General features: G+C 40.1%; 1 protein-coding gene across 1 annotated transcript; it reads right to left on the bottom strand.

Moving 5' to 3' along the window:
• Positions 1-1,821: 1,821 nt before the first annotated feature.
• On the bottom strand, positions 1,822-25,915 carry LOC148012512 (fimbrin-5-like). Its single transcript, XM_087668937.1, has 14 exons — positions 25,364-25,915; positions 24,826-24,996; positions 24,494-24,732; positions 24,234-24,405; positions 11,475-11,513; positions 11,321-11,389; positions 11,109-11,225; positions 10,805-11,016; positions 3,833-3,979; positions 3,502-3,701; positions 2,756-2,910; positions 2,527-2,623; positions 2,319-2,410; positions 1,822-2,196 (listed from the first exon to the last, which is right to left on the bottom strand). The coding sequence occupies exons 1-14, from the start codon at positions 25,448-25,450 to the stop codon at positions 2,068-2,070; spliced, it is 1,926 nt and encodes a 641-aa protein (XP_087525063.1). The 5' UTR covers positions 25,451-25,915; the 3' UTR covers positions 1,822-2,067.
• Positions 25,916-26,472: the final 557 nt, after the last annotated feature.

The following is a 26,472-nucleotide window of genomic DNA, read 5'->3' as shown; positions in this document are numbered from 1 at the left end:
GAGTCCTGTAGAGACCTGTTAGGCACGAAGATCGAGACAAACAGTCGTTACGCATAGTGAGAGATAGAGAGAGTGAGATAGAGCAGAGTAGAGATTGAGCGAATTTTTGATGAGTGTACCTTTAGGTTTTTAGATAGATATATATGTGCAAGTACAAGTGCTAAGGGTGCATTCACACCCGAGCACATTTAAAGGCACGAAGCCTTTATTCCCAACAACAAAATGAAGCAATTAAAGACTGGGAGACCTTTTCTCCCAATCTTTTCTCCTTTCTCATTTAATTGCCAAAAAGCATTTTAAATGAGAAAGGAGAAAAGACTGGGAAACCTTTATGGGCCTCGTAGAATTAAGTGCATGCCATGACGAAGCATATGAACAACCGTGCTTCCATGAGAGATGCGAGTCTTTTCTATGAACTCTCTCTCTCTCTCTCTCTCTCTCTCTCTCTCTCTCTCTCTCTCTCTTATAAAATATGCCCAAAAATGTGCATGGAATGATAGTTTGCTTCTTTGTGAGATATTCCAAATGTCCTCCATAAAGTCAAGCCTGAAATCACAAAGCATATGTGACTTGATTGCAAGAAGACAAGAGTATGTGACGTAACTAGTATTCATAACCCCCCCAAAATAGTCCCCACGTAGATCTCACATTTACAAGACAAATGTTTAACTGTTAGAAAATTAGAATTTAAGGCGCGTTACAAAGACTTGTTTTCATCTTGCAAATGAATACATTGCAAAAATGCCTACAAGAATAGAATATGGCACTGATTCCTCTATTTCTTCACCTTAGTGTCTCCAAGTATGCTGTCCAACAGAGCACATTCTCATTGAAAGAAAGTGCAGAAAAGGGCATTTCTACATGAGAAAGTTAAGAGACGTGTAAATAATACAAAGAATCAAAGAAAATGATAGAGCTAGCTGCTCGTATTCTAGCATTTGTACCACTCCACATGTAACTGGGAGAAGTCCCGTGCTGAAAGTGATAGTTTGACTTGATACCTACTCATATTCTAGTGTTTGTACCACTTCTCGTGTAAGTGAGAGAAGTCCCATGCATTATACTGTAGCATACTGATGCAATTTGTGAAAATAATTCCACATCTACAACCATTTGTAACTGAAGTAAAACTCAAAGCCCACCAACTATCTACTAAGACATGCGAATTACAGCTGGATGAGGTGTACCAAATAAACACTAGCAACTTACAACAATGGCAAGTCATTCCTTAACACAATGTCCACTGCCAAAGTTAGCTGGTACACACAGCAGCTTGACTACTATCACATCTCACTCCGTGCACATGGGCTTAGAAGTTTGTTGCCTCATACCTCTCGTATCTTTAAAAGAAGACTTGGTTGTACATCACAATTGTTTTGGTAATGGTTGGCTTTAGACTTCACCATTTGGACAAGCTGAAAACACAGCAGGCCGCACAAAAGACCCCTTTAACATTGAATTGCAACTTCCGATAATGCTGAACTACAATTTGAAACTACATGATTCCTTAGCCTCGAAAGACAAAATCCTACTAAATTAAAACAGATGAGTGCAACCCAGCACCATCCCACGCCAGGAGGAACACCTCAGTTGAGGACCATTCACACTTTTGATGCCTTTCTAAGTTCCAGCATTTCAGCTTCAGCATTGCTCTTACAGATCATCACCCATTTAGTAGAAGAAAACAAAAAAGAACAAGCAAATATTAGGTTCACTGATAACATCTCAATGAGAGTGCAAAAGAATGCTGAGCATCTAATAATCAATCCATTCTAACATTTCTTAAAATATTCAGCTTAACCATGAGTAGGACTTACCAGGAGGCACTAAAAATTTGCATTATAATGTGTATTGAAATACACTTTCTTTCTATGTTACATGACTGGACTACCCTCCAGTCTTACAACACCAAAGGCCTATGAAAACCCCGTGTGATTTTTTTACATTAGAATCAGGAGAGATTCTAAAAAATAATTACTCAAAAAAATGGGTGCCTATAGCTTTACAACTTGAATTTTTGAAAGAGAGTAGAGAGAACACAATTATGGTAATGTACTCCTGAGACTTTTAATGTCCTGTAGTAGACCCACTTCCATTTTCCACAGCAGCACGTACCAGCTCAGGATCTTCCAGTGGATGAGACAAACTCCAAAGCATGATGCTTGCTGTCAAAGTTAGAATCATTTTCGGTCGTACCTGCCATTGTAGTGGATTATTGTAATGAAAAAATTAGATAAACTAAGCTGAGGCATGGCTAAGAAGAGTGGAGCAGGTAAACTGCGTTTCAAAACTTGATCTGCAAGATGAGCCAAATGTACCTCAACAATATCATCCCACAATAAAAACACAGAGCATCCAAGCTTTCTTGCCACACTAATAATGTAGTTGGCATTCTGTTTCTTTTCCTCATCTGTTAAACAACCCCAGCCCCCCCAGCAACAAACCCACAAAGGGCTTAAAGTCAGGATGCTGCCACTTTCTAGACAAGCTAAAACATTAATAGCTTAAAATTAACATAATACAGACCAGTTTCGCCCTTGGTAACAAGACTCCAGTTGACCACTCTTGGTTCCACGGCACCCAGAAGATCAAGAAAGAATATTCCGCTTGACAAGCTTTTATCCTACACAGGTCCACAAGATTCCACAATTCAAACATCTTCATCAAGTAAAAACAGAAGAGGTTGATGAAGCATCAACTGAAAATAGAAGACATGAATAAAACAGTAGTAAGGTTAAATCGAAGTTGGACACACCTTGAAGCTCTCCATTTGGGAATCCTTTTCTGCATTCTTTACTGTATCATTCGCCCATTGAATAATGTCATGATCTGATATCTCTTTATTGCCATGGAATTTCAGGTTTTCTAACAACTGAAGTACGTTTCGCCGCATAAGTTGCCAAAGATACGCTGTTTTAGCCCCAAAACTCATGTCAATGACACATGGCTGAACTTATCCGTGCTATAGGCTGAAAAAAGCCAGACTCTCCAAGGTAATGCAAGCTTAAGGAGTAAATTCCAGTTAGGCCCATATTTTATCACTTTAATTTCTCTACAGCTAGTAGGACAGGCCATCGGAGAAAATGACTGCAGCATGGCAACCATATTAACTAGTAGGGGGATGCTGTGGCTCTAATGCTCACTTGGCTCACAAGACTAGTAAAGCAGGAAAGAATGTCCAGGAGTTTGAGTGATATTTCCTGCACCATGAAGAATTCCTCTTAAAGATTTCTGCCATGCACTGAACCCATGTCATTTGTAACAGCAACTAAATACGGTGGACGTGTTTTTGTTCACAAAAAAAAAATTGTTGTCTGCACCATCCCGATTTCCACTTGAAGACTTTTACATCACTTAACCTACTTTGGTTGCACTTAATACTGTTACTGATACTGGACAAATGGCTTTCAGACTAAAAGCAGGAAAATAATTTTTTAATTATGCAACAGTGATATCAACACAGAACAAGCTGTATAGTTCAATTCAAACACAAAATCTTACCTAGAATCAGCTTTTTATTCCCTTGTACAATGTCATTTCCAGCAACATTAACAAGGGAGAACTTGAGCTGTTTCCCAATGCTTATAACCTGGTTGCAGTTCTCAACCTTTTTGAAAGGCATCTTAATTGGAGGTTTATTGGCCCGCTTCCAGTTTACAGATCCAGGAGAAACTTTATCAAGAACCTCCAAAAGCACCCACCTACATTTCAAAAGCTCCTTACAAAAGGTCACAAAACTAAAAAAAAACTAGATTACATTAAAAAGAAACTCAAAAGTGCATGGAACATTTCTGTGCTTCCAGGAACTAACTGTAGCCTTTCACAGACTTACCCATCCCGAACATCCTCAAATAGATGATTGACATAAGTTTCACCCCCAAGACTGTTAATCCACATACGAAAAGCTCTTTCCTCTCTTGAATCTTGCTCATCATCTAATACCAGCTCCGCAAATGCAAACTTATTTGTTAAACCATTCCTGCAAACATTATAAGAGAAGTGTGTTCATTGGATATTGAACATCATACATTAATTGGATATTAAAACCTCGTACATTATAAGCTTTTGAACAAAAACCAAAAACTTGTGAGCCTCTCAAACAGAAGCCAAACTGAAACTCTTAGTTGCATTCAGCAGTCCACGGACAGACCCTTCTACTACAATCCATCCAGTCCAATTGGACATGTATGATCCCTTCAGGACTCATACAGTCCACACAGTGAAAAAAGGTTGGTATTTTTTTGTTTTTGAAAAGTGAGCATTGGAGCTTAACAAAAGGTGACTTGCTGCCCCTTATTTTTTTGCTTTAACATCTACCTCTATTTCCTCCTTTACCCCTTCTTCTTTCCCTTCTCCTATCTCTACCTCTGCCTCTATCTCTATATTCGTTTTTGCCTCTATCATAGCCTAAGCCTCTTCATGAAGCCTTGACATTGCACATACAACTCACCTCAAGAATGTGCCACAAATAGAACCAATGCATGTTGATGGACTTGCAAATCTTGTGGCATGATCCAAACTAGTAACATCCAAGTTAATCAGTCCCGCCTCCCCCCCCCCCCAAAAAAAAAGCGTGTGCAAAGAGAATGTGTTGGACAAGATGCCATATTTAGAGACATCTATACAGACCTAGAGGAGATTAATTAAAGTAAGTCTCACGTACTTGTAGGGAACAACAATCACTACTCAAGGTGTTGCAATGAGTGGCAATACAAAAAGTGGTAGCCAAGACTTACGTAAGGTGTGGCTCTAGCAACTCATCTACTATAACTACTCATCCTTGTGAGGATGCTCCTAATTCAAGGACCAAAGTATGATGATGATAGCAATCTTCTTAGTGATGGTGATTTTGATGTAACCTCATGAGACTATCATGAGTCTCTCCTTAGTGATGGGTTTGATTACTTACGTGATATCAGCTCTTATGTAACAAGTCCTAGGCCCTATAGAATCTTTTGTTTAGTGACTATCCTTTTTATGTCCTTTAAGTCACTTGAGTGGCAAGCTGACACTTGTCACTTTCCTAGCTCTCTTTTTTACATACATCCGGACTTCTATATTCATGAATGATATTTGAAGATCAATGTCAAATGAACACCTATCTTGCTAGTGGTCACTCTATTTAGATTTTGTATAATGGGTCGTGACTCATCATGTTGAAGCAATAAAGCATAAAGGTTATATTTCATTTAATCATTAATTTCTTGTGTAATTTATTGCCGTATTCTATTTGAAATTTTTTATGCATGTTCAGTACCGTACTACGTCCACAGACTGGGTCAATCGACCGGATTGTACCCGACTACCCAACTAAAAATCAACTAGGACTTCAAATTTGTACGTGACTTTTTCTTTTGTTAGTAAGTATCAAACTTGACTTGTCAAACTGCATGCAAAAGCAATAAAAGAGTGAAATCATGTTGAAACACTGGAGAGAACTAAAGGTGATTGAGTGACCAGCAAAACGAGGAAGAGGACTGATACAATGGCAGCCATGCAGCAGACACAAACCACAACAAAAATGAGGCCACTAATGAGTGAAGAAGACTAGGACAGATGACAAGAAGTGTCTAATAGTATGTAACCATATGCACAAACTAACTCAATAAAGGTAGACATGATCAACAATGACCTCAACTAGTGTAACGGACCTCCAATGGTGTCTACTACCCAAAAATATGGGCAAAGCCCAAAAAAACCAAAAAAATAAAAAAAAGGGAGCACAGAGACCAAAACTGAAAAACCAAACAGACTACTTGTGTCAGCCATAACAAGCATATGACAAACTACTACCTCAATAAAGGTAGCTCTAATTGAGCAGCATTTGAGAAAGATCCCCACTCATTGGACTCCAAGGATGCTGTCTTAAATCGGAGTTCATTGCTAGTATCATGCTTGGTTCATTTGGACTACAAGATGTAGCCACATATTGACCTTCAAGATGCTTTGCGGCAAAGACTCACTCTAGGATTTGGCCAGAGATCATCCACTCTCTACAAGAGATGGGAGAGGCTGCAAAGTGATTCTCAGCAGATGAGGAGGGGAGATCCTTTCATGCAAACATGGGATTCACACACCTTTTTCCACCTAGCTCTTCATATTGTCTAGCACTATAACCCATCACATCAGCTGTTTAGTCAACCATTGTACTTTTGATTTACTTAGCTGCTCTTCCTCACCTTGCTCCAGCGATCAGCCCCTCTAACCTTCCCTTATTGCCACGCCCTCATCAGGAGCTGCCAACCAAATTCCAGAGGTGCCACCCATTGCCTAGAGGTTCCACCCTACCTGGGTACTGCCACCCAATTGGCACTGGCTGCCCCTTAACTACTGGAGCTGCCACCCCACCTGGAGGAGCTTTCATCTGTTTTCCCTATCTATCGTTTGATGTTCCAGCCTACTGTCTGCCACATCATTGTCTGGAGATGCTGCTGCCTGCATTTTCTGCACAACAACCTATATTTTCAGCTGACAGGTGGACTGTTCATGTCATCATCAACTTCATCATTTGATCGAGATCAGGCTGCATTTTAACCTGCAAACTTGTGTTGTGCTGCCTCAAAGTCTTCACCGACATCCTACTGCCCGGAGGACTGCATTTTAATCCTCCACAACTGCCCACATCATTAACATTGGTGGACTACTATACTCAGAATCCATCCCTCAGGCCACTCCCACGACAGACTGGCTTTTGGACAGCCTCCAGCTTCTTGTGCTGCCCCATTATACTTACATTCAAAAGCAACTAAGAATGATGATCCTAGAGGATACATCTGACCAGGTATGAATGAGCCAAACCAAGCACCCAACAAGTCTATTAATCTTCAGGCATCCGCCAATTCACTAGGTACATGCTAGCAAAGCCTAGACCATAGATTCATAGAGCAAGAAATATCATTGCACACAGCCATGTAAAAGCTTAAGCAACTCAACAGTATACCTCTCTTGAGATGCAAAACCTGTACTGGCTCAAGGTTAGAGATGGAAATGCCCAAGATCTATCACTTCAAATCCCATATTTAGTAACTTCCTAGTGTGATACATGCCCACTATGACTCTATACAAGGATCAAATTCATCACATACAAGATATTGACTGTGAACAAACCCTCATAATCCAACCTCCAAAGACCATGCTAACGAAACAAGAAATCAATCCACTAGCACCAAGCTCAAGGTGTTTGCTTCAAGCCATAAAGGGCCTTCCACAAGCACATAGTTGCCAAGGGTTTCACAAACGGGAGGTATGAAACAGATTTCCAAGGTTTCATACGAGATTCGTAAAACGTAGGAAACAGGTCTCATTTGTGATGAAATTTATTTATATTTTTTATACATATAAATGTACTTTTAAGTCCTATGGGCCACAACAAAACACATATTGCACATGATTCAACATTGTATACAAAACCTAAGTGAACGATTAGTAGACCAACAATTTGCATTCACGGCATACCATATTTCACAATTCATCATGCAGATTTCATAAATATAAAAGAAGCATAATGCCATATTTTGGGACTGCTTTAATGAGGTGAAATGCCAGAAAAATAAAATAATGTAAAGGCAAGTTTCGGTGGCTCTCAAGCCCAATCCCTATATCTGAGGGCATCCATGGTGTTGTCTTCTCTCAACTTCATATTCTACCTCTACTGCTTGTCTTTGTTGGGGTCTCAATCTCTGAAGTACACTTTCCTTACTAGCAATGCCAAACTTTTGAATCATAAAGACTTCATGGCCAAGATTGGGCTTTGAAGCTGTAAGATTTACAAGAATTCAAGATATTGTGGATAATCAAATAGACACCATTGTTGACTAAAGTGCATACAAATCATATAAGCATAGAGAAAATATTAAATACTGAAAAGACACATAGAGATAATATTGAAACCATGTAAATGCATGTAATCTGATTTTGAAACAGTGCATCAAAACAAACACCTCTAACACAACCTTGTAGGAACATTTACGACTTTGTTTCAAGAAGTAAGGCCAAACATAGTTAAAGAAGTCGTCGTACAAAGCTTTGCCCAATGATGGAATATGCATAAGCCCAAAGCTCAAGTCAAGAAATAGCTTTGTGGGTAGCCTTTTTAGGAAAAAGAGTCTCTTAACTTCTTACCTAGTATCAACTTTGACAAGGGGTCAAAAGACACCCCCAAAAATTAGGTATCCCTTCAATGAGCAACATGGTTGGCCTCTCACAAAGACCTAGATGTTGGGCTAAAAGTGCATTAGCGTTACTTAAACAGCCCCAAAACATGCTTAATTAAGGAAGAAACCTTGTTTATTTAAAAGAAATGTGATCCTAGAGAGTTTCTGTGTCTAACATGTACAAACCCTTTTGGGAGGGCCCAAACTTTCTATAAATACATATGCTGCCCTCCATTCAGCCCTCAATCTCGTTTTTGCAGATTTCAAGTATTTCAGCTTGCTGCCCACACCCTGTACGCAGAGGACATCTCAACCAAAGCTGTCCATTGCTGTCTCTTCTCCCAGTTTGGAGCTGATCCCAGCCAGGCGACTACTGTTCCTGCACAGACCTGCTGCCGTACTGCCTGCCACGTCATCTGCAGCAGCCTGTGTTTGGCAGTTTTCTCTCTCCTCCAACTATCGCCCAGCTTCTGCAGGCTGTCATCAGGCTGTCCAGCCTGCGTTTGGCAAGTTTCTCTCTCCTATAGGCTGTCCTGACTACGTTTTTAGTCTCTCTCTCTTGCAGGCTGTCTTGCCTGCGTTTTTAGTCTTTCTCTCCTGCAGTCTGTATTTTTAGTCTTTCTCTCTCCTCACTGTTGTCTGCATCAGAACCAACTTCTCATTGCTGCATTTGCTGGTGTTCGACATCTGGAGGCTGCCTTGATGCAATTCGGGATCTATTCAGAGTACGACACACTCTCCAGCTCATTACCCCTGCCCTGATTCTTGAGATACAGGAGTTCGAGGTTCAATATTCATTCACTACATAGTGTGTTTGCTGCATGAGCATTGTATATTCAATAGTCATATCACTTCATTCATTCAATGTGTTCATTGTCTCTGAGTTAACCTAACCCTAACTGTGTTCTTTTATCAGTTTGTGCTTTATCGTACGGTTTCTGTTTATGTTTTTGTGTTAAGAGTATTTCTTTACACTAGACGCCCTTCTCCAAGAATGTCCTCATTGCTAGGGCCAAGAACTTATACAACCAACTCTCCTATAGATCTATGCAACTCATTTCCACTACCACATCTCCGCTAGTGAAGACGGCCCTAAAACCTAGCTAAGAAGACTAAAACCCAAATTTGGAATATATAGAACATTAGAAACTAATCTATGGCCCTACCCGCATCATGAACTGACATTGATTAACCCAACCCCCTCTATCACAAAAGTATTATAACTTGTCCCTATGATATGTCATGTACCTAGTTGCTCCACTATCCACACACCATGTCTTCAGCTTGAAGGAATCCAAAGTAACCTCATGTGTGTCACACAAGTGAACATATACAAACTCAGTAGGAACTATCATTAAAGAGGGCTCCATCACACTGGTACGGGACTCCTTCGATGGAGAACAGTAGGACAACTTTTATCAATACTGGACCTCTATATAGTTATCCCTCTTGCAATCAAAGCATTTCCCATGGAATGGCATATCCAACTTCTTACCCCTCCTCTCCTCTCTTCTTCCTCACCTTTCTTCTCTGTCCTCTTGCCTCCCCCACTAGTAGAACCTACTAGAAAAGTGTGTGGATATTAAAAGCATAAGAAGGGACCTTTCAAATCTAATGTTGGATGATCTTTTTGCTACAATAGATTATAACATGCGCTTCACAAAATGACAGGGAACCATGATTCATTCCTTCTCTCTCAAGAAAATCCACATACCCTGGTCTTCATGTGACTTTGAGTGCCTTAGTTTTGATATAGTTGCTGAAATCTCTAAGCAAGCAACTAAGATCAATAATGCAACGAATAAACAACCCCATTTTAATCCAAACATACATAAGCAAGTATTAATACCTATTAGGAGCATGGTAATGCAACAGCCTCAACATTCCTACATGAATACTGTGTCATATTAACAAAATCCATAGCAACAGCCTCACTACTCCCAATAAGCACTAGCAGAAAAGTTCCAATCCAAGGTCTTTAGAAAATCCATAGCAAGACAATCATTTTGGATCCCAATCATCATCCCAAGTGATTTTCAGCATGGTCTGTATAGTGGCTCTCCTAGAACTGAACTAGTCCTTTGGATTTCTGTTGAATCCTGATTTTCTAACTCATATTCTATTATCGATTCATGTACCAATGGCCTCGATGACTTCTGTTATCACTTCATTATTGAATTTCCAACTATTCTCATGTTCTGCTGATTTTTTGAACTGTGAGTCAAGTAGACATACCGGCATCTCAGACTAGAGCTTAATACACTAGGGAAAGCTAATCACACAATTACTGCACCAGTGATGTCTTTTTTGGGAGGAGAATGTTTCATCTGCAGAAGACATCAAGTGTTTCCTATTGGGCTAAAACATTTGATGCCTCTGCACTTATGGTTAGGTGGTCATTCATCAATCCTGATATCTTTCCACAATCGTGTTAAGATTTCTCTGACAATATATGTGATGGTTTGCTCAAAGTTTGTGCAAATACAACTCCAAAAGGGGGTATGCATCTCTACTTGCAATATTGAATGCTACTTATATAGTTGAGTAAAATCATAAGCAGGAATAAAACATGGACCTGTACTTGCACTATTAAATGCTAGCTCACATAGTTGACAAAAGACGCCCAGGAACTTAAAACAACTTGTGAATACCTCTCCTTAAATATGTGAGCAACAAAAGCAAGGTTCAAATTTGAAGATCCATCCACAATATCCTTTGGAGAAAGGTACTTGTGGCATCCTATATGCTCTGCCTGTGACAGGACAAGTTTTGCTCTTTCTAGAAGATCTTTCGCTTCCAATGGGCTAAGATCACAACTTTCTGGTGCTAGTGCATTAAGGAGCACTGTGTATGCTTCCCCATCCTGCAGATAATTGCAGCATAAATTACCAGCAACTCACACAGACCAGCCATTCAAACTGAGAAACAACACTGCTAAAAGTTTAGAAAATCTACTTTCACATCCGATGAAAAGTTTGAGACCACTTTCTCATATCCTGCTTTCTGCAGCTGGAAATTCATCCAGCGTAACAGAACCTTCTCTGGTGGTAGGTGCATTAGCTCTTGCACTTCCTGAAATCAAAGAGTAAAAATTGCAGCTTTCACATACAAAGGTCGCCTTTTACCAAATTCTTTTGCACCAGTCCAGAAAATTGGAAAATTTTGACCTGCTTATCCTCCACAATTTCAGCAAGTTGTGGCGTTTTCTTCAAATTGAGGTCTGCTAAGAGTTGAATCTGTAAAGGAAGACAGAGATATAAGCTTTCTAGAACAAGATCAGAGGTTAGTACCACAAGCGAAGCTACACATGAAAGTAAGTACCTTGATAATTTGGGAAATTAGTCCAAGGACAAGGTGAGACTGCAATAGCATAAGATAAACCAAACACGCATGTACATGAGATCACAATGTGTAAACAATGTTCCTGCTAAGAGAGTACAACAATAACTTCTGGAGCATAAGAAAATGCAAACTGTTAATAATGCAGATAAAAAGGTTGACTCTCATTTCACGAATGCAGGAAAACAATAATTGCTATGCAAAGAGAACTGCATTGGGTACAAGAATGATGTGTGTGAACAAATAGGCACATATGTACATGGACATGCATTAATATGTGCGCACGATCATCAATAACCATAATTCTTAGAAAGCTACACAGTTGGCTAAGATGCGTAAGCATAGCCAATAAAAATATTTAGTTGTACTTTTTTCGTTGTCATATGCATGAAAGAAGTTCTGCATGCACAATATGCATGGACAGAATTTAACATTTTAAATAACATGATCTTGTATACTAGATCTAGCATATGCATTCAGCTTTGCAATATATTAAGAGTAAGAGTAAATTCTTTTTTGTTGAACCTTGAGCACAGATTTTACTATGTAAAAAATCAGGTTGCGATTTTTTTTAAAAAATCATCCACATCTTTTCACAAAAAGACGTGAATGTGTGGCCTACCTAGGTCCCAAGCAAGGACAGGTATAGGAAGCACAGTGCATATTGAAGAACAGGGTTTGGATCAACTTGCAAGGACCATGGCTTGAGATTAAATTATGTAATGCTGGCTGATTATCAAAATAATTCAGAACATTTGGCCATTAAAAAATCCAAATTTAAATGCATCATGATAATTTAATGCTGGATGATTATCAAAATAGTCAGAAAATCAATGTGGTGTTTTGTTGGAAACAACTTCTAATTGTTTCCTTCCATCAGTTGTTGCATGCAAATTTGGAGAGCCATTCTAGGCTGCATGCAAGCTGAGAGCATTCTAAGGCAACAGAGATGATTCCCAGCTGTGTAGAGCTGAGGAATGGGATCATAACCTGCAAAACCAAAATGGTGATCATTGAAACAAGCGTCACAATCAGCTTGATAGCATCACATCACTAGATTCTGATCACATTTAGAGGTGTGTCACTTCCTCTCTTCTTTTCTGGCATTGAGCTCCTGATTTGTAAATTGAATCATTGCCATAGGCTTCATAGTCAGTTAGAGAGCATCATGGGGCCTGAGACACCATTTTATTGGTCAATTCTGAATGGTGTATGGCTGTGTGTCACTTTTTCTCCTTCTTTGGCAGTGATTTAGCTGCTTTGGATCAGATCTGGGCTGTTTGTCATCTCTCTCTCTCTCTCTCTCTCTCTCTCTCTCTCTCTCTCTCTCTCTCATTTGTAATGTTATCTTTACCTTACTGATGAGATGACATTAGACATGGATGTACTCTGGATTTGGTCTCATAGGCCACATTGGCCTTATGTAGACGTTAATATCTCTCTCTCTCTCTCTCTTTTTTTTTTCGTAAACTCTCTCTCTCTCTCTCTCTCTCTCTCTCTCTCTCTCTCTCTCTTCTCTCGCAATGATTTTGACTGAATAGAGCTGATTTGGGATACACGCTATCACAAGAACATGAAATTTTGATGCTTTGCTTAGCATTTGATTAAAGAGTTAATCAAATTGTGCAAATGTGACTTGCGCATATGAGGTGCAGCCTATAGGTTAGTTATTTCACAATGTGGAACCTAAGAACGTGAGATATCAATTGGTGCAAAAGGCAAAACTTATAACAAATTATATGGATAGATACTAGGTGGTATTTGGTGTTAGAATTTGGCCTAGAATATTTAACTAGCCATAAGTAGCAATGGTGAGACATAGGGAATTCACATTAGTTTATTAATGCTAGTTTCGAGGCTAATGGTACTGAGGACTACTTGGGTGATAAATGGGCCTAGCCGATTTAATTGTTGGCTAGTTGGATTATTTTCATGAGCCACAAATGGTTACTAATAAATTTTCAGAATTAATATACTAAAAATTAATTTAATAAAGCTTAAAAATGTTGAAAAATGGATTAGAAAGGCAGCTACTTGGCAAAACTTGCCCATACAAGTCGGGAGAAGGATGTGGGAGGATGAGAAAGGGTCATTGCAGCCTTGTGCAAGCAGCCCACCAAGGAGGGGTGAAACCGGTCTATGACTCACATAAAGCGGTAGTTCCTTTAACACCTGGTCTTTTCACACACACAAAGACCTCACTCCCTCGCTCGACGCCAGATTGGCCCCAAAGACCGGCGCCCTCTCAGTATTTCTTTATCAATTAAAAGATGGAAAGTTACAAAAATGAAATGTTCCAAAATACATAACCTATGAACAGTTGGTTCTCATCTTTTTTGAGTAAATCCCAGCTGCATAAGGATAGTACAGCATGACCAGATCAATACTCCTTTTAGCAAAAGCATTTTCTGTAACCATAACTCAATGATTCATGTGCAGAATTGCAGTCTGCAGATCTCTGAATTCACTGTTCTTACTGTCCAGCATATCTAGAACAACACCCCTTTTAGGAAAGCATTTTTTGTGGCCAAAACTCAATGTTTCATGTGCAGAATTGCAGTCTGCAGATGTTCTTACTGTCCAACATGTCCAGAACATCATCCCTGTTAGGAAAGCATTTTCTGTGACCAAAACTCAATGATTCATGTGCAGAATTGCAACCTGCAGATCTCTGAATTCATTGTTCTTACTGTCCAGCATGTCCAAAACATCGCTTTTACCCTAGCATCATTTCAGCAGTAAAACACCCCCACAAACAACACTAAATCAGAGCTGAAAAACCATGTTCCTGTGTGGCATGGTTATTACTTTCTTTAGTTCCTGCATTGAAGAAGCCAACAGTTGCTCCTGAACCTGGATAGTGAGGCTCTTGCCTCAGCAAAACTGCAAAGAAAAAACAGAACTATATCTTCGATGGAATCAGCCCATCATGCAAAAGAATTTCCTCTAAGAATAGAGAGACTGCTGACCAAAGGGAGCAAGTTCTACCTCCGTACATGAGTCAAAATCGAAGAAGTACTCTCCATAGCTGATGAATTTGCAGCAATCTACCCTCAGCTCCTCCAAACTTCATTCTCAAATCTGCCCCTTATGCCTATTACGTTTTTTTTAAATGCTCTCTCTCCTTTTTGTTTTTTCGTAATGGATGTTATATTTATAAAGTACTAAACGACAAAGAGTTACAAAAAGTCATGGCAAAGACGCAGAGGAAATTGCCATATGCCAGGGAAGTAAGTCCTCCCAAGGGAGTAAGTCAAAGTGCCGAATGAGATCTATCTGCCAATGCAAGAGACCTTTAAGCCTAGCAATATGTCCCTGAACATTAGAGGCTGAATCAAAAAAAAAAAGCATTCCGAATGGTCCAATTGTGCCAACAACCCCGGTATCTAAGAAAGTGAAACAAGATCTTCATATGCGACTGTGTCGGTGTGGGGTATTCGGACCGCACAAAAACCCAATCAAAAGGGCTTAGCGAGAAACCAACCACTGCTCACCAGACCACTAACAAGAGTGACCAGATTTTCTTAGCGAGAGGGCAAGAAATAAATCGATGACAGGCTGATTCCACACTGGTGGTGCAAAAGAAACAATTGCCGTTGGAGATTCGACGCTTGGAAAGGGCTGAAGCAAGAGGAAGACCACCAATCATCACCCTCCAAAGAAAGACCTTGCATTTGAAAGGTGTCTTGTTCAACCAGCCCTCCATCACAATTACCTTCCACCATGACTAAGATTTACGCAATCCCCATACAGTATTAGCTTTAGTAACCAGCCATTGATGATCTTTAATCAAAAGATGATACACCTGGTTAGCTGAGGCCTTTTTCAAATTCAGCCGACTTGCAAGGTCCCAGTCCTGCCAGGGACGATCCGAAGCAAGGGCAGGAAAGGGTTGTCTGCTCTGGAGCACCATCAAAAGCTGTCCCCATAAATCACGGTATCCACGAGGGATCCTGAAAAGCCTCCTGGCTGTACGAAACGATATCAATACATTGCGACTGGCAAGGGTGGCATCTGCAACTGAAGTCAAGCCCAAACGTGCCATGCGGTTAAATTTTGGTCTGAGCTCATGTTTGCCTTCCCAAGAAAGTAATCGCGAGACTGCCAACAATTCCAGTTGAAAAGAGTTAGTAGCTAAGCGGTTCTCCGTTGGATGCCACTGAGCCTTCTGGAGAACCAATTTCCAGGAACATACCAAATGAGCAAGCAAGGATGATGAAGGACTAGAAAACCGAGAGTCTGCATTAAGAACATGCCACCAAGAGCTCCGAATTTGGGTATTACCATGCACAAGCCCGTGAACCTCAAGAAAATAACGGGCTATAAAGACCCATGGGTGATGATCCAAGCACATGGCACGAAAAAGAGACCAACGGAGTGCCAACATATGAGTTTCAGCATCCAAAATAGCCCCACCACCCATGTGTTTGGGGGTACATACATGCGACCAAGAAATCCATGAAATGCCTGCATACAAGGAGTTCTCCTTCCATAACATGAAATGAATGTACCGAGTAAGAGCATTCAATGTAGTAGTAGTCCACGGCAGCAATGGCAAGAAATATGTGAGCATTGGCAACATAATTGTCTGAGCCACTTTGAGGAGAACATGGAAGGGCCAAGCCTGTGACTTCCAATATAGAAACTTAGCTGCCAGTTTCTGTGGAATCCACCCTAGTAGTTGCTTTGGCCGAACATCAACACCCAAAGGGTACCCAAGATGCCTCACAATGGAACCACGGGGTACAACCATTCCCTGCTAGTCCAATGGCTGCAAATCTGACTCCGTGCAACTGAGAATGGCTGATTTCAAAGCATTGATATGAAGACCAAAAGCATGACCAAAGAGAGTCTAAACATCTAATGCTTTGTGAAGATTATCCTTGTCCGCACGCAAAATCATAAAGCTGTCATCAGCCAAGGATTGACTAATGAAGTGATGTCCAAAAGAAAGAGACAATCCAACCAACTGGGTAGAAGCTGCCATATGAGATAATATCGAAAGAACCGGATGAGTCGCAAGGGCAAAAAAGAGAGGACTCAAAGGGCAACCCTGTCTCACAGAGCGTACAAGGACAAATGGCTCGGTAACACCACCATTCAGAATAACTCGCGAAGAAGCCGCACCAGTAATGGTGTAGATCAAACGAGACATCCGAGTACCAAAGCCCATAGTAGACATAAGTTCTGCAATGAAAGACCAATCTAAATAATCAAAAGCCTTTTCCAGGTCCAATTGAATCAATACCACCTCCTGATTAGAGTGCCTTGCATAGTCAATAGCCATTTGCACATTTAAGACATTATGCAGAATGTTTCGGCCCTTAATGAAACCATATTGAAAAGGATGCACAATGGCAGGAAGATGCTTATGGAGCCAATTCGCCATTACTTTGGAAAAGATTTTATACATCGAACCCATCAAAGAAATTGGTCGCCAATATTTCAACATAGACGGCGAAGGAACTTTTGGAAGCAGTTTGATAAGTCCTTTCCATGAGGAAGACATGAACCCCGTTTCCCAAATCTGTTGAAACATAGCCATCAATGGTTTCACCAGTTGGGTAGCAAAAACCTCAAAGAATTCATTAGTGAGACCATCCCAACCGGGACTTTCATCCTTGGGCAAGTGTAACAAAACCTCCATAACCTCCGCCTTACGAATATCTGTCTCCAAAGTAGTTTGCATATCATGTGGAACCTGATTGCGGACCAAATCATGAAAAACTGAGCGGGCATGAGTAATTTGGTCAGAAGGTGAAGGAGTAGAACCAAGAAGGTCTAGAAACTAATTCCTACACATATTCACAATAGTCTGAGGATCAATGACCATTTGACCTTCTGCATCCTGGAGTCTAGTCATATTCTCTCGAGCAGGAGATGCATGGAGAGCTCGAAAGAACTTATGAGTCTGACAAGCACTATCTTGCAAATTCTCAATCAAATTTTGCAATTTGGCCTGCTGATAAGATTTCAACTAAAACTCTTTAATAAGATGGCGCCGCCTATGGGATAGCTGGAGACCGAGGAGGGTGTCGTATTTCTTATGGCTAGTGGCACATGGAGGCTTGGCGGTGGGAAGTTGGCTTACCTAGATGCAGAAGGGGAGAGGCTGTAAGCGCTACACACAACAACTTCTGGAAACCCCAAAGCACTGCCTTTGGCCATGTGAGGAGGCGCAACTCGTGTGGAGAGGAGCATGCCGCATCCTTCGTCATATAGCACCTAGCCTTGGATGTATCTCATAGGGAGCTTTCTGTTAGCAAGCAGTTAGCCGAGGTCGTCACCTTCTGTATGAGGCTGGGACGCAAGACACAATATTCATTATCCAAGCAAGGTCGTGTGCAATGGTCGGTTTGGAGGCTCTACCCAAGTACTGAAGCCCACAGAAAACCGCTCGGAGGTATGGGAGATCGTAGGGAGTCTTGCTAGATGGCATATCTGGAAGGCACAGTGTCAGGAGGCTTTCGGCGGAGAGAGACTTTCAGTACATGCGACCTTAGCAGAGCTCTAGACCTCCATTGTCCACTCCCTTTGCAGCCGATGGGACCAGGTGCAAGGCGAGTTCAAGGCTCGTCAGAAGCTCCATTGTCATTTCATGCACACTTGGGGCAGCCAGGATCTGTTCTTCGTGATGCAAGCAGGTAGCCCTAGTTGGCAATACGCCCATCCCATGGCTTCTTATCCCCATCCCCTCCAAACCGCCTTGAGAGGCTTGTATACATGATGTAGTTGTGACTTTGCATCAACTCCAGCTAGTCTATTGAGCATAAGCACCCCGTTGTAATCAGTTTTTTTTTGTAATATAATCAATCACATTTTACTTACAAAAAAACAAATGGTCAAAGTGAGATGGCCAATCTTCACAATATTGGATATGCTGAAGTGCTATAACTATGAAGCTAACCAACAATAAAAAAAAGTATTTACCTTTGGCAGAATATGTATATAATAACACAATTAATACTTCTACAAGTAAAGTATCATTTGAGATCATTCATGAAAAACCACTCTTATCGCTTATTCTCAAAATCAACAAGAAGATATTTCATGCCAATGAGTTCATGTGTAAGATGGATACAGCTTTCACCCAAGTTAGACAAGCTATCCAAAGATCTTAAGAAAAACAAAGGAAAGCAACAGATAGACATCAAAGGCAAATGATTTTATAATAAGGAGATTGGATATGGTTGTATTTTAACAAAGCTCGTCTAAGAAACTCCAATAAGCCTTCATCCCAAGTCACTAAGCTCACAACAAAAAATTATGAGTTATTTTAAGTCACTGAAAAGATTAACAATGTTTGTTAAAAGTTACAACTTCTAGAGCATTGGAGAATTCACAATGCATTTTATATCCATCTTTTAAAGCCTTATGAAGGGCCTCAATCATTAAAACCTGTAACAAAGAATCCACCTGAAGTAGATGAACATGAGGAGATACTTTAATTAGAGCATATAGTCTTTCATATGATCAAAAAACGAGAAAGAAACATTTCTAGAAAAATCCTTTTGACATTTAAAAATTACTCTTATTTAGATTCTAAATGAATACTAGAAGAATATTTTAAAGACTATCCAAAAATACTTACAACTTATAAAAAAAGTTGTAGAATTAGAAATACTTCAAGCAACGTCTTGGGGACAAAATGGATTTTAAGAGGGAGGGATATAACGAACCTTTGTATATCAATTGTTACCAAAACATATTGATTCAATGAATCCAAAAATACTTGCAGCTTATGAAAAAGCTGTAGGATTAAAAATACTTCAAGTAACGTCTTAAGGACAAAACAAATTTCAAGAGGGAGGGATATAATAAACCTTTGTATATCAATTGTTACCAAGACTATCCAAAAATACTTGTAGCTTATGAAAAAGCTGTATAAACAAAAATACTTGAAGCAACGTCTGGAGGACAAAACAAATTTCAAGAGAGAGGAATATAACAAACCTTTATATATCAATTGTTACGAAGACATATTGACTCAATGATTCCAAATTAATTTTATGCTCATGTACTTTGGCAGGTGATTCATATTATTTAAGTATTTTAAAATATGATTAAATGTTTATCTTTCTATTTAAGGGTAGCCAAGGGCCAAAACGCACTATAATTATACTTGGGTCATCATTGACAAGATGTCTAAGAGAAATTAAAAGTTTAGTCGAGCGGTTAAATTGACCAAAAAGCTTACATAACTGAGACTTTTACACTCAGATAGTCACATTGACTAGAAGCCCATATAATGAGTGGGTTTCAGAAAGTGAAACCAAATGCTCATGATCAAAAAAACAAACCATGAACCAGTGAACCTTTATAATGAAGCTCTCCAAAAGCTAAATTTGGCGACTCCTAAAATTTAGGAGGTTACTATTTTTTTAAAAGTTGCTCAAATGAAAATTCTGTTCACAACAAAGATTTCAAAATTTCGCAAGAAACAATTTTGTTTATGGCAGCTATCTTAAATCCTTAACCATTTGAGAGATTTTTAGAGTAGAAGGTTTGGAAGCTTCTTTCTCTAGAAAAGTGATATATGGCATCTAAAAGAGGACGTGTATCATTTTGAAGAGACAAGTGTTCCTACACTTATTATTCTCAACAAACACTTGTCATTCGTAACCTCTACTTTTCACTTTTGAGTACCCAAGTCCTACACCTATATATTGAATATCTCTCTCTTCATTTGAAACAAGCTCTCGTGCTGAAATTTCAATCATATGCTTTGTACTCTCCTATCTATCTCTCATCTAAAAAGCACTTTCTATTTAGTTTGTTCCAATCCAAGCACTAAATAAGAAAATCAACTTGTTGTTCGAGTTTGCAAAAATTAGTGTTCCAAAACCCTAATTTCAAAATTGCAACAAATCAACCTTTTATATATGGTTCAAGCACTTAGTACCCATGGTTTTGTTTCAATAAATTCCTGTAAAGGAAGAGGGGTCGGTTTCCCTCTCAACGTGGTGTTAACTCTTTTTTCTCTCTCTCTCTCTCTCTCTCTCTCTCTCTCTCTCTCTCTCTCTCTATCTTCTAATTTTCATGGTGATAATTGATCGAGTTAGTTAAGTTCAAAGTATTGTCATTCTCACGTTCTTTCCTATGCTTATATGCCAACTATTGAGTGGAAGGAAACATCTACACGCAATCTACTACACACTAAAACTTTAGTCCACATAACAATCATTTGATCCAAGAGTAGATTCATAAACTAATAATCTTGTTTGTGAGATAAGATCGGCCTCTGTTGAGCAACCAAAGTCATTAAGTGCATTAACAAATAATTGTTCTACATTAATTTTTAATTTTGTCTCCGTTTACATCCCCAAAAAGGCTTTATTTGTATTATTTAGCATTTATGGCGCATATAGGACAAGTGCCTAAATTATGTCTGTAAATAGGACATGAGTCTATTGTCTTCACTACTCTCATTCATTCATTCACTCTCAATCAATCTCCTTCTTCACTAACTTCTATTCATCTTCATCTCTCCCACACAAAGTGGATGATGTTGAGCTAAATTACCATTAGCTTTCATTAAACAACTCCAAATTTCGAGTTAATTAATGAATTTTCACCATTTTGCTTGAATTAGGAGTGATTTAAGAGAGTTTGTGTCCCACATGTTAACCTTAAATTGGGAGGCCCCGCTTTCTATAAATAGACAGCTTGCCTCCCACTCATTCGTATCTCATTTTTACAAGTTTCAAGTGCTAGAGCTTCACTACCTCCACCCCATTCACGGAGGACATCTCAGCCAAAGCTGCCTAACACTGTCTCCACTCATCTGGCGTCTGTTTCCAACCTCCACCTTGCAACCCACATCTCCTATTGATGTTTCTTGTTGTTGTCAACCCTACAGAGGCTGCATTTGCCAGTGGCAACAACTTTCAGCCTTCGTTTACTGCGTCAGCATGCGCCCCTACTAGTGGCAAGTTCTCCATCAGGCTGCGTTTTGATCTTCTCAACTGTCGCCATCATCTTTTTCGATTTTCCTCTTTCTAGTACTCTCCTACCTATCACCTATCTCTTGGAGGCTGCATTTGAAGATTTTTTCTCCTCTGCCTATTTGGCATTGTTCCATTATCCACACTATTGTATTTACTATTGCCAAACATCGTCAACGACTACCTTGCTATGTTTCAAGATCCGTCAGAGAACAACCCTCTCTAGCTCATACCTCTACCTCAGTCCTCAAGCCACAAAGTTGGGGGTACAATATTTGTTCATTGTGTAGTGTGTTTGCTGCATGAGCATTGGATTATTCAGATTCATTCATTCTTGATTATTTATTGTGTTCATTGTATCTGAGTCATCCTAACCCTAACTATGTTCTATTATCAGTCTGTGCTTTGTCATAAGATTATATGTGTTTTTATGTATAGGGCATTTCTTCACAGATGCTGCCCCACAAAAGTGGCTGCCTGCTATCATCTGGTGCTGTTTTGCTGCCACCCATCTCTATTGGTTTTGAATCCCTGTTCAACTGGCTGCCCCCAAGCTTGCCATCCTAAATGGATGGCATTGCACAACATTTGTTTTCATCTTCAGAACAAGGCTAACTAGTAATGCAGCATTCTACCCTAAGTTTGAAGCTACTAGAGCTGCCACTCTGTTTTCTATCATCATCATTGCATTTTGTTGCTGGATGGTCTTCTAACAACTGGCAATACATCTACAGCTGTTAGCAACCTGCTGATCAGCTACTTTAGATTTTGCTGGTTACAACTCCTGCTGAACACTCCTTCACTGGCAGCCCCCAAGGATTGCATTTTGCTCCCTCTACTGCTGTCTTTAACTAGTGGTGTCTTCTCCAACATCCCATTGCCAAGAGGACTGCATTTTGCTCCCTCCACAAGGCATCTTCATCCACATGTGTTGCTGCCCGATCAAACAGAACAATGCAGTCATCTCCGAGCTCTACTCACCTAAATACAGATCCTAGAGACAAAGCCATCCCAAGGCTGGCTCACTCTCTCACACTCCATTGTATCAGCACGATTCAGTGCATTATCATCACTCTTCTTCTATTGTTCTGAGTTCCGTTCTGACAGTGTTTGCCATACACACTCTCCATTCCTCCCCACAAAATCCCTACCGTTCCTCAACAGCCTCAAGACAACAATGTGAATTGTGAATATATAGCCATGGAAAAAGGACTATGAAGAAAAACAGAAACACTTCTACCATTGGATTGTATTGATACATTTTAGGACACTGTTATGGACAAAAGACTATGAGATATGATGGATACAAACCCAATCAGGATGATGCGAAATGAGAAATCTGCATTGGGTATTCATAAATACATGCATATTCACACTTTTGAGAAACAAATATTGCCAAAACTTTTCTTGCTAGTACAAGATTAGAGGGTCTCTACGGCAATAGGGCCAAATGTAAGAATCCTGACCATGAATTATGCATACACCTGGATTTATGACTACATTGGTCTAACGAGGATATTCATGCTGTTACCATTTTCAAAACCTTTCCTGCACCATTCCTTCATCAAACCAAGCATCTCTTCCATCATTTTCATCAGACAAAGTGTTCTAGATTATCAAGAAGACAATGACCAGCAGAAAGCCCTTTTTTCCCTCCTGAACTGCAGCAGGGCAGAACTATCGATAGGTGGTTCTATGCATTGAAATGTGTGGCATAGTGATACCAAGGAAATCCTTTAGCGAAACATTCAGCAAGAGACATATTTTTAATCCATTACAAAAGCTCCCTCCATTTAGGATGGAGCTCCATTTAGGATGGAGGGAAGGCTCCCTAAGTAGGCTTGCTTACCCTGGAATCTGGGGTTTAGGATGTCAGCAGAAAACTCAATATATAGAGTAATGAAGATGGAGGAAAACAAAATGCACACTAGCAGTGGAAACATCAGCAAACCCTAATCTGGGTGAGTGTTAGATGAGGGGCCAAATCGCACTCTCTCTAATCATAAGTTTACGATGAATGTGTAGGAACTATCTATAGGTTGGATAAATGAACTTGGGCAACTGGCTGTACAGTGTTTACTCTCTGGCTCACCAGAACTGATCTGACTGAGCAGGAAGCAGTCCAATCAGGTAACAGCCTGCTATATGGCAAATACATTATCATGTGAACATAATCCTGCATTACTTCATGTTTGCATAAGTGGTGGCTGCTTGTGACTTGAATGCTAAAAAAGCTTGCACATTGCATGATCAACCCAACAGGCAAGGTGTATTGAGCCTGCTCTCATACAAGTCCGATAGCACAAACCTACAAAGCCATAGATTTACAAAGGATCTAATAGTGGCTCCCTTACCATGTCTCTATAAATGGCTAAAACCCTAAGACATCTTGGTCTTGGGCAATATGGATTTCTAACAATAAATATTGGGCACAATAGAGGCATCGGATTGTCACATGCCTTTCTAAGTGTGCTTGAACAACATGCATACAAGACCTACCATTGCAAACAAAATGCCAACATGTTCATGAAAGAGCAGGCCTATAATGCAATATACAGATGACAGATGATTCTCACTAGCTCAAGCAACTGTAATTCACAACTTGAGATATCCTGAATCAAACAAACCCCCTATATGGCAGAACTTCATAGGTGCACTCGTTTAGAGTTGATCCTACAAGGGGTAGGAAGTCAAGCAATCAAAGTCATGAATGAACAATGAAGAAAGTGCAATGTCTCTGTCAAATACGATTTGATAACCTTTTCAACACAAAAGCTCTATCATAAAAACATCTTACCCTTCCTTCTGCTAGATCTTCAGTGCCAATGTTTACAACAGAGCATCCAATAGCTTTTGCTGAATTCAGACACAAGGTATGATTCTCATTTCTTTCCCAGGGGTTGAGCTGTTCTTTGACATTCAGTGCCCTTTCATCAATTGTCCCAGGAACTGCCAGGTTTATCAATTTGCTGAAAGTATTCAAAACCAAGAGCCAAGTCAATGGCAAATGAGCCACACTTGACTATAAAATCAAACCATGCTTCTTTTTCCACTCACCAGAGAAGGACTCCATTTCTTGCAATATCAAAGAGTTGATTTGTAGATGGATCGATGGGAATGTGTTTCCTCATAACAGGATCTTCACGAAGGTAACTATTAATGTGATCAACATACGCCTTCTTTTCAGATTCACTGACAGTATGTAGCAAGGTTGTTGATGCAGTCTTCAGAAAAGCAGATGCATTCTTTGAGAGCCCCACCTTTGAGTCTCCATTCTTTAACAAGTACACATACATCTATGTTGAAAAAACAGTGGATGTGAGTCAGACGTAAAAGAGGGACTCCTTGTGATTTAAAAATGAACTGGGATCCCAAGTAAATGGACTAACCTTTAAGAAAGCCTCAAAGTCAAGTCCAGCATCCAAATTTAGCCCTTCCTTTGTTGATATAGTTACCAGTTCGTCATGTGTTACCGGCCGCTGGATTCCTTTCATTGTGCTTAATCCTGACTCCAAATCAGAAACTGACACCAAGCCTGATGACCCTTTGAGGGAGTCAAACTGCAACAAACAAGTTTAACTATCAACATAAATGGGTACAGAAGCTGTCTATCGGGATCTAAAAAGAGAAAGATCCCAGTTTACAAGGCCCTTGCACCATTTAATCACCAGCTTCATAAAGAAGAACATGGGTAAAATGCATTAATGAACTAATATGTTTGACCATACAAAGACATCTCTTAGTACTCCCGATACATTTAACTGCATATAACCAGCCATTAATGGACCAAAAAAAAAAGAGAGAAGCTAATCCGTGAGAGTGTAGATTAATCTAGACAGTGGATCTAAGAATTAATGGCCCTCGCCTACGATCAGATTTCCAATAAGCTGACCGGATGCATTCCTATCGATAAGGAGCTCCGCATACCTGAGACTTGAGCTTACGAAGCTCAAGCTGTGTAAATTGCGTAGACAGCCAAGGATCGGTCAATACCACTCCGCCAAACGACGCCATGGTGGGAAGAGAATCAAGAAACTGCTCGACGGCCCTTCCAGAAAACTCTCGTTATTGCGACAAAACGAGTTCTATTGACAACACCAAGAAAGGATGCCTAGAGCTGGAGATGAAGTAACAACGAGGCAAGATTATTGATGGATTACCGAAGGGAAGTGATCGGGAGAGCACATCAAATGAGGAGAAGCAGGAGAAAAAGAGGGAGAGAAAATGAAAGGTTGGAGCAGCTGACAATGCCTGTGGCAGGAAAGGTAGGGTTTCGCGGTGAGAGAGAAGGAGCTAGGGTTTGGAAAAAGAAGAAACAGGCGAAAGAAAGGGAAAGAAAGCCTGCAAGCTCTACAGTCCAGCGGCGAGGGAGCCTTTGCGAGATGGACAGAAAGGTGGTGAGGCTGATCTTTCTTTTTTTCCTTTTCCTTTGCTTCCCTTCTCTTTCTTTCTATCTAATGTTGTTGTTAGCCTACTACATGTGTATATGCTGCGCTGTGAAGTGGAATTTTGAAGTTTTTGATGATGGAGTCGATTTGCTTTTGTGAGTTTCATTTTCTCGGTTTTGGTCGTCAAAAAGAGATGCCCCCTGGGCTATGGCCCCAGGGCCACTCCCCGAGCATGTTGGCAAGGTCCTCTCCCGTCTTTGGGCCCGCACCACTTACAAGGCTTTGTTCATGCCTATTGCACTCTATATCAAAGCAAAACGTCATCGTTGGCATGTACTTTCAGTGACCACACACAATGTAAAATGTGTTTCCTTGCCACCACCTTCATGGTTATCATTCACGCACATGTGAGACTCCTAACTTCATCGTTGCTGCTCACGAATGAGATAGAGTCAATGTTCACAAAAAACATACATTTAATGTAAATAATGAATTGCAAACATTTCAAAAAAAGGGACTTCAAAATCCCCCTCCGAGTTTTTGAGTTGCAAGTTTGTATATCTAATGAACATTGGAACATAGAGTACCTTTGCTTTGCGGTATAAAATACCACTAGTAGAAGCAAGGCATGTACCAAAAACAAAAGAC

This window comes from Lygodium microphyllum, chromosome 27, assembly GCF_053477565.2.
Source record: "Lygodium microphyllum isolate KBCC chromosome 27, Lygodium_microphyllum_v1.1.10, whole genome shotgun sequence".
Classification (NCBI taxonomy): Eukaryota; Viridiplantae; Streptophyta; class Polypodiopsida; order Schizaeales; family Lygodiaceae; genus Lygodium; species Lygodium microphyllum.
This window is presented reverse-complemented; position numbering and strand designations above follow the sequence as displayed.